The sequence below is a fragment of the Oratosquilla oratoria genome, chromosome 18 (assembly GCF_046742065.1).
Source record: "Oratosquilla oratoria isolate Oo_2021 chromosome 18, ASM4674206v1, whole genome shotgun sequence".
NCBI classification, from domain to species: Eukaryota; Metazoa; Arthropoda; class Malacostraca; order Stomatopoda; family Squillidae; genus Oratosquilla; species Oratosquilla oratoria.
The window spans coordinates 49581264-49595178 of record NC_134794.1 but is presented as its reverse complement, the minus strand read 5'-3'; the positions used below and the strand labels follow the sequence as shown (position 1 = coordinate 49595178).

The window sequence follows — 13915 nt, the reverse complement described above, 5'->3', positions numbered from 1 at the left end:
TGGGGTTCGCTCCCCGCCCTCCCCACACCTCAGCTGCATAAAATAGAGAGGTAGGGAGAAAAATCCTCAGCACGTATATGTTAAGATCAAGAATACGCCACCTAACCATATAACCAGATCGGGAAGCCTCTGACTTCGGAATCCTACCATCCTGGAAGCTTGCGATCTTGGAAGACTGCGTTCTTGGAAGCCTGCGTTCTTGGAAGCCTGCGATCTCGGAAGCCGGTCTCGGAACCCTACGATCTCTGAGTCCTCCGATCTCAAGTCGTGTGTCCTAGCCAGTGGACCATCTCGACCTCGTTATGGGGACTGGCTCGGGAGACCTGAGAGACCTCTCGAAGAGACTTGGTTGTGAATAGTGATCCTTGAGCTAGTCACGAGAGAGATAATGGTCACATTTCTGTAATTCGTTGGCATACGGTGATTATATGAGCAGGGAAGGGAGAGGACAAGGGATAGGGGTGAGTGGAGAGTAGTTGTGAAGGTGAAGGATGCGTCCGAAGTAGTCACCTTTGCCCTATGCGTTTGGACTGTTGGGGCAGGTAACAGTCACTGCTGGGAATCGGAGATAAGTGCGGGATTCGAACCCACAACTAAGCGGATGCAAGACCAGGACATTTACGATTACGTCACCAGTGGTCGTGAGTGGATGATAAATTGACGCGCAGCCTGAAAGAATTTCTTTTGTGTATATCTTTTGAGTTGATGAGAGTGGAGGGTCGTCATGTAAGCGAATCGATGGGGGTGACCCTGCTTAGGCTGTCGAGCCCTGATGTGGATGTGCTGTGTCTTGCTGCATTGTTTCTGGCCCGGGCAGTGTGGCGGGATAGAGGGATGGTTCTTCATCCCCAAGAAGTCGGGATAGAAGGGATAGCACGTGGGTGTGGGATGGTTTGAAGGATAGGTCCTGCCTTGCACGGCCACCTTCCTTATAAGGGGAAGAGGCCTTTTGGTATGTGTATGTTAGCAGCCGGAGGAAATGTAAATACTAAAATTGTAAACGGATAAAGGTGGTGGCATACTAGGCATTTCTCACTAGCATGCTACTTGCTTTTGCTACTTCGTACGAGTAGAAACGACTTCGGTTACGATATTTGGTTTTTCAATTTTCCAGATATCAAATTACTCTTGCGTCGTACAGTGAGAAGCTGAGTGACGAACTACAAGAATTTAAGCCTATACAAACGTTAGACACATTGCTGAGATGTTCTTACGAAGATCTAGAATATTGTAACCGTAGTCGTTTCTACTCAAACGAAATAGCAAAAGCAAGCAGCATGCAAGTCTAAGTGCCAACACCTTAACCATGTCCAATAACACACACAAAAAAAAAAAAAAAAAACACGCACTAGGCTCAATCATTGGTTTGCACATCTGCCCATAAATCTTCCCAGGCGATATGGGGAATGGGGGTTAGGGGTAATGTGGCGCCCCATTAGGTTTGGTCTTTAAGGAGTGGGACTTCACGTTGGTCATTAAGCCTGGAGAGTGGTTTTCCCACTCCACTGCCAAGGTGGAATAGAGGAGAGGAAACTAATGGAAATGGCGCAGTAGTCTCTCACTTGAAGATTTACGTCGCACGGAATGTCGCCAGCTGCCAAGAGGGGGGCAAGGGATTGCCAAAGTCTTGCCAAGGTCTTGCCAAAGTCTTGGCAAGGAACTGCTCAGGTCTTACCAAGGTCTTGTCAAGGTCTTACCAAGGTCTTACCAAGGTCTTTCCAATGTCTCCGCCAAGGTCTTACCAAGGTCAAACTAAAGGTCTTATTAAAGACTCTGTTAAGGTATTGACAAAGTCTTGGGTAGGTCTTTACTAAGTCTCGGCCAGGATCTTGCAAAGGCCTTGTCAAGGTTTCTACAAAAATAGCTACCAAGTTTTTTACCAAGATCTCTACCAGGGTCTCTGCCAAAGTCTGCCAAGGTCTCTGCCAAGACCTTCCATAATTTTGCCAAGGTCTTCCATGACAGGATTCGAGTGTCAACACGTGCCACACTGCTCGTCCAAACTTCTGTATATCGCCCTTCCACCTTAATGTGGCCTAGAACGTTAACCCTGCGTCTCCCCCTCAGCTGAATAAAATTGTCTGATATTCACTATAATAAAATATCTAGGTACGTGTTCGTGAACTAGTATACAGGAAAGGAGCAACATTCGTGGAATAGTCTATTATTCTCTTGTTTATCATACCTGGCTACAAAATTACATTGTGTATGTGTATGTATTTGTATGTGTGTGTGTGTGTGTGTGTGTGAGGGTCAGTATTTTACCAGCGCTTCTATCCTTTAATCTTTAGGAAGTAATACTGGCACAAATGCCTTGAAAATTTGAAATGGAAGACGTGTACTTAAAAGACCTTTTTACTCCAAGCCTTTGTCATAGTGCCATGCACGATTGAATCGAATGAATTGGCAAGGAAAGAGGTAATCGAAATGGGAATTTAAGTAGAAGACGTTTGAGAGGAAATACATTTAGATGCAAATTTCTGGGTAAGGTGTAATGTACGCAGGGCCCTTCCTCGTGAAAGGGTGTTGGGGACTTCCATGTGCAAATGGGGGGGGGGTTTGTGTGAAATTGGGGATCCTTCCTCGTGAAATTGGGGATCTTTCCATGTGAAATTGGGGATCTTTCCATGTGAAATTGGGGATCCTTCCACGTGCTTAGGGGGGGGGGTCCTTCCACGTGTATTTAGGGGTCTTTTTATGTGCAGATGTGGGTCTTTCCATGTGCAAATGGGGGGTCCTTCCAAATGCAATTGAGGGGGGTCCTTCCACGCGCAAATGGTGGAATCCTTATGCAACTGGGCGTTTCTCTATACAGCTGGGGGCCTTCCATTATCATCCAGTGAAGGACCTTCCTCGTGCAGTTGTGAGCATCGCACACAAAAGGAAGGTCTGCTTGCTGATGCTGGAGGGGCTTTCCTTTCATTGTGCGCGAGAGGACGATCCTGCTGGAGACTCACCCTTGAAAATTGGCCTAGCTGGTCTACCCAGGTCTGGTCTGGTCTGGACAGATGTTGGTCTGTCGAAGTCTGAGATGGTCAGGACAGGTCTAAGTTGGTCTGAACAGGTTTATATTAGTCTGCCTAGGCCTCGGATGGTCAGGGCGGGTATAGGTTAACCTGGACAGGTCTAGGTTGGTCTGATCAGGTCTAGGCTGGTCTGCCTAGATCCATGGTCTGGGCAGGTCTAGGTTGGTCTGTACAAGTCTAGCTTGGATTGGGTTGGGTTAAGCCTGTCCAGGTTGGTCTTTTGTATGTTGGTCTGTGCAGGTCTAGCTTGGGTTGGGTTAAGCCTGTCTAGGTAGGTCTGGTCATGGCAGGTCTAGGTTGGGCTAGTCAGGCCTGGGCTGGGTTTGGTTGAGTTGAGACGGTCTAGGTCGGGCTAGTTAGACCTGGGCTAGGCTGGGTTGGCCTAGGCTGGGCAATGTATGGATAAAATCGCCTGACGGCAGCGTGTGATATATGGCTTAGGTCCGTTCCGTATGGGAATAGAAACGTGTGGCGGGTGTCATTCAAAGCTATAGTGTTCCACGGGGTTGATGGGGTTTTGGTGCTGGGGTTGTATCACTTCCAAATAGGTAGGCCGGAGATTCTGCAGTGGATGAACAAGGCCCTGTTCACACAAGCTATTCCAACCGTCGCGGTTCAATTACAATGCAAGTCAATTGAGACGTTCACACACAACCGGTAGCGTGAACAGGGATTAGGGTGCGCATGCATTGGATGTGTGTACCTGAGTAGGTACAGCTGCACGTGAAAGTAAGGATACAAAGACGCAGTTGTGAGGAGGAAGTAATGAAGAGGGAGAAAATTGTCTGCGAGGAAGTGGACACACACACACACACACACACACACACACACACACACACTCACTCACTCACTCACTCACTCACTCACTCACTCACTCTCTCTCTCTGCACGACGGCGCAGTGGCACCGTTCGCTACCGTTAATCCAGCGGCTGAAATAATTTCACCATGGCTTAACTGCGCGCTGGCATTCGACTCTCGTGGGCAAGGAGTTGTGTATGTAAGGTCACAGCATTGCCCATAGATGGGGCCATATATAAACTCTGAGCTCTTATCCGTGAGGATAATTACTGTTGATCGCGAGTCCAACACGTGATCTAAAACCATGGGGAATCAAACACACACACACACACACACACACACACACACACACACACACACACACACACACACACACACACACACACACACACAGAGAGAGAGAGAGAGAGAGAGAGAGTCTCTCACGCATTTGTATTTTGTCTTTTCTCCACCTTCTTCCCTATCAGTATGATCTTCGAGATTCCTTTCCCCCTTCCCCCCTTCCCCCTTCCCCCTCTCCCCTCCACCCAGCATTCTCTCCCCAACCCTGACCTCCTTCACCTCTTCATTTCTTGCCACTTTATTATTATTACCATTCCAAGCCTCATCTTGCAACACGTCACCCAGACACCCAGGATAACACACGCGCGCATGCACACACACACACATACACATACTGGGGGAAAAAACGACTGTTCAGTTGGATTAAACGATGATGGCTCGAGTCTCCGACCGGTTTCCTACAATCCTCTCCTTCTCTTCCTCCTCCCCCTCCCCCTCCTTTACTCCTCTTCCACATCCTCTTGCTTGCTCACTCGGTTGCTCCCTCCCTCACTCAATCTCGCTCCTTCCGCCCCTCCCCCTCTGCCCCTCTTCCTCCGCCCCTCTTCCTCCGCCCCTCTTCCTCCGCCCCTCTTCCTCCGCCCCTCTTCCTCCGCCCCTCTTCCTCCACTCCTCTCCCTCCACTCCTCTCCCTCCACCCCTCTCCCTCCATCCTTCTCCCTCTCTTTCCCTCTTTTCCCATCTCTCTCCCTCCCTTTCCCTCTTTTCCCATCTCTCTCTCTCTCCACCCCTCTCTTCATTTCTCTCCCTCTATTCCTCTCCCTCCATCCCTCTCCCTCCATGCCTCTCCTTCCATCCCTCTCCTTCCATCCCTCTCCTTCCATCCCTCTCCTTCCATCCCTTTGCCTCCAACCCTTTCCCTCCACTCTCCCTCCATCACTCCATCTCTCTCCCCATTTCTCTTCATCCCTTTTCCTCTCCCCATCCCTCTCTCCATTTCTCTCTCCATCCCTTTTCCTCCCCCATCCCTCTCTCCATTCCTCTCTCCATTCCTCTCCATCCCTTTTCTTCTCCCCATTCCTCTTCGTCCATTCTCTCCCTCTCTCCATCCTTCTCCCTCTCCCTCCATCCCTCTCCGTCCCTTTTCTTCTCTCCATTCCTCTCCATCCCTTTTCTTCTCCCCATTCCTCTTCGTCCATTCTCTCCCTCTCTCCATCCTTCTCCCTCTCCCTCCATCCCTCTCCCCTCTCTCCCTCCATTCCCCTCTCTCCCTCCATCCCTCTCCCCTCTCTCCCTCCATCCCTCTCCCCTCTCTCCCTCCATCCCTCTCCCCTCTCTCCCTCCATTCCTCTCCCCTCTCTCCCTCTCTCCCTCTCCCCTCCCTCCCTCTCTCCCTCTCCCCTCTCTCCCTCCCTCCCTCTCCCCTCTCTCCCTCCCTCCCTCTCCCCTCTCTACCTCCATCCTATTTCCCTCTCTCCCCCCTCCTCCCTCCCTCTCCCCTCTCTCCCTTCATCCCTCTCCCCCTCTCTCCCTTCATCCCTCTTCCCCTCTCTCCCTTCATCCCTCTCTCCCTTCATCCCTCTCCCCCTCTCTCCCTTCATCCCTCTCCCCCTCTCTCCCTTCATCCCTCTTCCCCTCTCTCCCTTCATCCCTCTTCCCCTCTCTCCCTTCATCCCTCTTCCCCTCTCTCCCATTATCCCCCTGTTTCTCTGTCCCTCTTTTTCTCCCTCTCTCGCCCCCCTTTCTCCCTCGCCCCCCTTTCTCCCTCGCCCCCCTTTCTCCCTCGCCCCCCTTTCTCCCTCTTTCCCATCTCCCACGCTCCCCACCTTTCTCCTTCCCTTCCTTTCCTTCTGTACGCATCGCGACGTACCTCCCCCCCCTCTCCTCCCCCACGTCTTCCCTCCCCTTCCCCCTCCCCCTCCCCCGAACACTTTCTCCCGTCGTGGCATGGGAACGCGCGCGCATATCTGTATGGAAGCTGTGTGCGTGCGCGCGCGCGTGCGAAGGGTTCCCACGGAGATGAATAGATGAAACGGGTCATCGGTGCCAAAGGAAAAGGTCACAGAGGAGAGTGCCTCTCGCTCGCTACGGAAGAGGTTAAGCGCTCAACCCCCTGTGGCACTGAAGAAATGCCTTGGGCCAAACAGACGAAAGGTTAAAGTGCCACTGGGTAAGGAAGGGGCTTTTTTTTTTTTTTTTTTTTTTTTTTGTGTGTGTGTGTGTGTGCGCATAAGTATTCGTGCAGGAGCGTACACGTTTGCACATATATGTTGATGTGTGCATGTACACACGTAGTTTACACATGCATACGCGCACTCGTATACAGTGCACTCGAGCAGTCGGATACATACATGTACTCGCACACGAAAACTGTAAAAAGAAATAAGTCACGAACAGAAGAAGGGACCTCTTAACTCGAGGACAATGTCTTTTGTACAAGTGCGTTGAGACTAGGCATGTTTCGTCTTTCAGTGTTGCACCTAAGACTCTTATCTTATTATTATTACAATTATTAATATTATTAATGATTTTATATATTATTTTCAATATTATATATATATATATATATATATATATATATATATAATCTTTTTTATTCAATATAGCTAAACCCTATGACTCTCTCCCTCTACTCTCTCCCTCCTCTCTCCCTCCTCTCTCCCTCCTCTCTCCCTCTACTCTCTCCCTCCTCTCTTTCTCTCTCTATCTATCTATCTATATCTCTCTCCCCTTCCCTCTCTCCTTCCCTCCCTCCTTCCCCCCTCCCTGCCATCCTCCCTCCCTGCCATCCTCCCTCCCTGCCATTCTCTTTCCCCCCCTCTCTCCTTCCCTCCCTCCTTCCCCTCTCCCTGCCTTCCTCTCTCCCCCCTCTCTCCTTCCCTCTCTCCCTCCGTCTCTCTCCCCCTCTTTCTCCCTCTCCGTGTCTATCTCCATACACGCGTGCATGCACACACAAGCACATCACACACAAGCACATCACACACAGGCACATCACACACAGGCACATCACACACAAGCACATCACACACAAGCACATCACACACAGGCACATCACACACAAGTACACACACACACTGGCGCGCATACACACACACACAAACACACACGCTGTGGATTTTTTCCTGGAATTAGGGGTTTCCCTGAAGTTAAGAAGGAAGTGGTGAGGAGCCTACGCCAGGAGGCGCTGAGTAGCTGCGGCCGAAGCCGTCACCTTTGCCTTATTATGCGCTTGGAGTGTTGGGGCAAGTAACAGCTACTACTGGGAATCTGAGAGAAGTGCGGGATTCGAACCCACAACTAAGCGAATGCAAGGCTAACACGTTCCCGATTATTCCACCAGCGCACAAGTTAGGGTGTTATTTATTCTGATGTTGGGGGGGGGGGGTTATAATGAAGTTAGGTAAGATTACTTTTCCTGAAATCAAAGGTGTTACTATTCCCTAAAATCCGGGGGGGGGGTATTAGTTACCGAAAAATAAAGGATTTAGAGACAAGTTAGGGGGGATTAGTTATCCTCAAGTTAGGAAGGGTTAGTTATGAAACTAAAGTGCTCAAGGTATCGAAGTTAGCTGGGTTTAATTACCGAATTTAGGGGGGAGTTAATTATCCACAAGTTAAGGAGTGTTAGGAAGTTAGGGAATTCCCGTCCCATGGAGTCCGAGCATGAAGAATTGCGGACCTGACTAAAGGTTCTCTTGGGTAAAGTTAGCCATGTAGGGAATTGGTCAGAAAGTCTTAACTTGCATGATTCATCAGTGGACCCTATCTAGATTAGACTGTAAACTTGATATTCGTCTCAGGTGTGGGTGTGGGTGTGGAACAATTGTCCACACTTCTTCCCATAAGAGTCTATAATCCCCTCAAATACACTCCTACGCACATGCCATACCCACGCCTCCGTACCCCCCCACGCACCCCCATCACACGCATTACACGCACACACACACATCCCACATACACACACTCATCCCACATACACACACTCATCCCACATACACACACTCATCCCACATACACACACTCATCCCACATACACACACTCATCCCACATACACACACTCATCCCACATACACACACTCATCCCACATACACGCATCCCCCTACACACATACATCCCCCTACACACATACATCCCCCCACACACACGCATCCCCCTACACACACGCATCCCCCTACACACACGCATCCCCCTACACACACGCACCTCTCGACACACGCACCTCTCGACACACGCACCTCTCGACACACGCACCTCTCGACACACGCACCCCCTTACACACGCACCCCCTTACACACGCACCCCCTTACACACACACCCCTTACACACGCACCCCCTTACACACACACCCCTTACACACGCACCCCCTTACACACGCATCCCCTTACACACTCACCCCCTTACACACTCACCCCCTTACACACGCACCCCCTTACACACTCACCCCCTTACACACGCACCCCCTTACACACTCACCCCCTTACACACTCACCCCCTTACACACTCACCCCCTTACACACTCACCCCCTTACACACGCACCCCCCCCACACGCACCCTTCCTCGTCACACACCTACACCCCCATACATACGCACCTACTAAACACACACACCCTACGCACGCACCCCCCACACACACACCCTACGCACGCACCCCCCACACACACACCCTATGCACGCACACCCCACACACACACACCCTACGCACGCACCCCACACACACACACCCTACGCACGCACCCCCCACACACACACCCTACGCACGCACCCCACACACACGCACCCTACGCAAGCACCCCCCACACCCTACGCACGCACCCCCCACACCCTACGCAAGCACCCCCCCACACCCTACGCACGCACCCCCCCACACCCTACGCACGCACCCCCACACCCTACGCACGCACCCCCCACACCCTACGCACGCACACCCTACGCACGCACCCCCCACACACACACCCTACGCACGCCCCCCCCACCCATGCAGCCCTACACACGCACCCCCTACAAACGCACCCCCTACACACGCACCCCCACACACGCACCCCCACACACGCCCCCCCACACGCACCCCCCACACGCACCCCCAACACACCCCTACACACGCACCCCCACACCCCACACAACCCTACACACGCACCCCAACACACAAGACACTCATCCCCCACACACAACATACTCATCCTCCACACACAACACACTCATCCCCACACACAACACACGCACCCCAACACACACAACGCACGCATCCCCACACACACAACACACGCACACACACAACACACGCACACAAACAACACACGCACTCAAACAACACACGCACACAAACAACACACGCACTCAAACAACACACGCACCCCCCACACACGCACCCCCCCACAACCCCCTACACACGCACCCCCAACACACGCACCCCCCCACACGCACCCCCCCACACACCCCCCACCCACTCACCCCCACACACTCACCCCCCACACACACCCCTACACACACACCCCTACACACGCACTCCCACACCCCCCACACACAACACACACAACACACTCACCCCCCACACACAACACACTCACCTCCACACACAACACACGCACCCCCACACACACAACACACGCACCCCCACACACACAACACACGCACCCCCACACACACAACACACGCACCCCCACACACACAACACACGCACCCCCACACACACAACACACGCACCCACACACACACAACACACGCACCCACACACACACAACACACGCACCCACACACACACAACACACGCACCCACACACACAACACACGCACCCCCACACACACAACACACGCACCCCCACACACACAACACACGCACCCCCACACACACAACACACGCACCCACACACACACAACACACGCACCCACACACACACAACACACGCACCCACACACACACAACACACGCACCCACACACACAACACACGCACCCCCACACGCACCTCCAACACACATCACACGCAACCCCCACACATGCCCAACACACACACCCCTCCCCACAGACGCACACCCCTCCCCACAGACGCGCACAACACACGTGCGCCCCCAAGCCTAGAAACACAAACAATGGGCAACATAGTTCCACAAAGGTTTGGAATGTTACAGTAGGCAACACACATCCCAAGGTACCCCCTCCCCTACACCCCCTTCCCCCTCTACACCCACTCCCTTTTAAGCTTACCTCGGGCCTTCTCCCCCCCTCCGCCTCCCTCCCTCCCTCTCTTTTAAGCTTACAACAGCGGGGGGCCCTCAGGCAGAGGCAAGGGACTCCCATTTAGCTCTCTCTCCAGGGCCCTTCCCGGCCTGGGTCACATGGTCCCGCACGTGGGCGCACGCGTTCGTAAGCTTGCTCCAGAGTATCTACTGCGCAGACGGGAACCCGCACCTAAAAGAACGTGCTTATCCCTGGACACCCCCTCCCTCCCCTCCTCCATGCCTCCGTCCCTCCATCCCTCCAATGGTGGAGTGCGGTTGCGGTCTTTGTGTACAGGGAGTGGCGGAGGGAGCGGGGGAGACCAGTTTTGAGCAAGACTATTTGTGGACTAAGAAGTGAATAAATAGATAAAAAAAAATACTATAGTTGGTATGGTTACGCCTTCTGGGATGCTACTAACATAACCAAATTCGTTAACTTAACTAGATCTAGCCTAACCAAGTCTAACGTACATAAGCTGACATAACCTACACAATCCGACTTATCCACAGAACCAAACGTGAGGTTAGGTCAAAGCAAGGTGGAATAAGTCATAAAAAAACCTGAGGTAGACCGCACACAGAACTGGGATTTGTATTCAGCCGAATATGATATTATAGCTCAATCATTCTTTAAGATTTTTTTTATTCTTATGTATTTATTTTTCATTTTAGGCAGGACTTTGGTTCTGTATTTTCGTTTCAGCCATCACTCGATATATGATTGAAGAAGTTTGGAGCTATGGGTGAGCCCCCCCCCACCTGTTTTAAGTTGTGGGTGACCCCCCCCACACACACACGCACACGCGCGTGCACATAAGAAAAAAGGGGAAGGGCTTGTTAGGGTACCCATTGTCCTTTGGCCCGTAACTGGCTGTATTCCCTCCATTGAATACAAAGACTTGCCCATGCATACTTCCTCCTCCTCCCCACTCTAGCTTCTCCTCTTCCTTCTTCTCCCAACTCCTCCTCCCTTTCCCACTCCCCCTCCCCTCCTCTTCCTCCCACAACCCTTTCAATACCGTAAATTGTTTTATATATATTGTTCTTGCTTTTACCGGACATTAATTATCAGGATGGCTTTAAATACCATCTTGGTTGACTTCAGTATGTTGGTATATGTAGGTATACTTGTTGGTAGTACGATTTTGCCACACAATCAGAATACTTCATTCAGCTGAGGGTTGACTCTGGATTGTGAAAGATTGAAATGTATATATTGTGTGTGTGTGTGTGTGTGTGTGTGTGTGTGTGTGTGTGTGTGTGTGCGGGCGCGCGTCCTCTCAACTCTTCCCCACTCGTCTCCAACCTTCTTAGGCTTAATCAACAAAATACCCATGATTTTTTTTATACCCACCCCTCACCATCCACCCTCTATTGCAACACATTTTTTCGTGTGTGTGTGTGTGTGTGTATATATATATATATATATATATATATATATATATATATATATATATATATATATTTTATAATCATGCCCTTTCATCGAAGTACGTCATTATCCACAGGTATCCTTCTTCTTCCACCTTTTCTTCTCCTCGACCGCTTCCTCCACTCTCTTCTTCCTTCTCTTCCTGCAACTGGCCCACATCCTCCTCCTCCTGTTCCCCTTCCTTCTCCATTTCTTCCCACTCCTCCACCTCTTCCCTACCTTTTCCCTCTCCTCCTCCTCCATCTCTTCTCCCTCCTCCACCTCCACCTCTTCTCCCTCCTCCACCTCCACCTCTTCTCCCTCCTCCACATCCACCTCTTCTCCCTCCTCCACCTCCACCTCTTCTCCCTCCTCCACCTCTCCTCCCTCCTCCACCTTTTCCTCCTTCCTCCACCTTTTCCCCCTTCCTCCACCTTTTCCCCCTTCCTCCACCTTTTCCCCCTTCCTCCACCTTTTCCCCCTTCCTCCACCTTTTCCCCCTTCCTCCACCTTTTCCCCCTTCCTCCACCTTTTCCCCCTTCCTCCACCTTTTCCCCCTTCCTCCACCTCTTCCCCCTTCCTCCACCTCTTCCCCCTTCCTCCTCGTCCTCGTCTTTCCTATCACGGCACCCTCCCTCCCCCTCCCCCCCTTTCCCCCGCGTCCTCGCTACCCTCGACGCACATTATTATGGATGCTTGCGGAAGCGCGCGCGCGCACACACCGACACCCACATAAGAAAACCTCGCATACGCATACACTCACGCGCACATACACGTCCACGCACGCACACATCGCGCACGTGCACACACAAAAATAAACGCATGTGTGTGCATGTGCGCGTGTGATGTACACGCTCGTGCACAACACACACGCACGGTCACACAATTATGTACAATCATGTTTTCATCGTCTACGTATTTGTCTTTTCCCCATTCCATGTTTCCTCCTCGCCGTCTCCTCCTTCCCCTCCTTTCCTTCCCCCCTTCCCCCCTTCCAGGTTCCCCCCACCACCCTTGCTCCTTTGTTGTATTGCAAATATTATATTTTATATATTTTTAGGTATTATAGATCACGCAAAACTGTCATATATCTTACATTTACTGTGTGACCAAGTGCTATATGGGATGATATAAAAAGGACTTGAGAATGGCAATATCCCTTTCCTCCCCTCCTTCCCCCAACCCTCCTCCCCCTCCTTCCCCATCCCTCCTCCCCCTCCTTCCCTATCCCTCCTCCCCCTCCTTCCCCCATCACTCCTCCCCCTCCTTCCCCCATCACTCCTCCCCCTCTTTTCCCCATCCCTCCTCTCCCTCCCCATCCCTCCTTCCCCCATCCCTCCTTCCCCCATCCCTCCTTCCCCCATCCCTCCTTCCCCCATCCCTCCTTCCCCCATCCCTCCTCCCCCTCCTTCCCCCATCACTCCTCCCCCTCTTTCCCCCATCCCTCCTCTCCCTCCCCATCACTCCTCCCTCTCTCCTCCCTCTCTTTCCCATGCCAGCTAGCAGTCAAACCCGCAACATTTAACCTTGTGTCGCCCTTGTTACAACCAGTCTCTCTCTTTCCCCGCAGAGCAATTGCATGGTTAGAAGAGAATGATGAAGAACTCCGGGTTGTTGAAATGGACCAATAACAAGAACAACAACAACAAGAACAACAACAAGAGCAGCAGTCACAAGAATGGTGAGTAGTGTCTCCGGAATTGTTTGGTCTGGAAGTGACGTCGTCTGATCGAGGTCGCCCCCTCCCCCTCCAATTTTTTATTTTATTTTTTTATTTTTTTATCATTGTCATTTTTAGTAAAAACCAAAGGGGGGGGGGAGATCGTGGCCTATTTTCGTTCTGGCCAAGGATATTTCGTGAACTTGAAAGGGAATCTGCCCCCTCCTTTTTTATTATATATATACATATATATATATATATATATATATATATATATAATATAATATATATATATATATATACATATATGCATGAGAAATTACAAACTCGTGATTCTAAATATGCGGAAAAACCACAAAGGAAAAGGATAAACTGATGACTAAGCGCTTTCGTCTATGTACCCTGAGGATGTCTGAGTAGACGAAAGTGCTTGGTCGTCAGTTTATCTTTTTCCTTTATGTTTTTTCCGCATATATATATATATATATATATATATATATATATATATATATATATATAT

General features: G+C 51.0%; 1 protein-coding gene across 5 annotated transcripts in view; it reads left to right on the top strand.

Annotated features, from left to right (window-relative positions):
• LOC143035213 (PTB domain-containing engulfment adapter protein 1-like) overlaps window positions 1-13915 on the top strand; it is a 216588-nt gene that overhangs the window by 106034 nt on the left and 96639 nt on the right. For all 5 annotated transcript variants that reach the window (XM_076201944.1, XM_076201943.1, XM_076201942.1 and 2 more), the window contains one exon: window positions 13306-13416. In XM_076201944.1, coding sequence (XP_076058059.1) covers window positions 13329-13416 — 88 coding nt within the window. In that variant the 5' untranslated portion in view covers window positions 13306-13328. The remainder of the gene's footprint in view (window positions 1-13305; window positions 13417-13915) is intronic.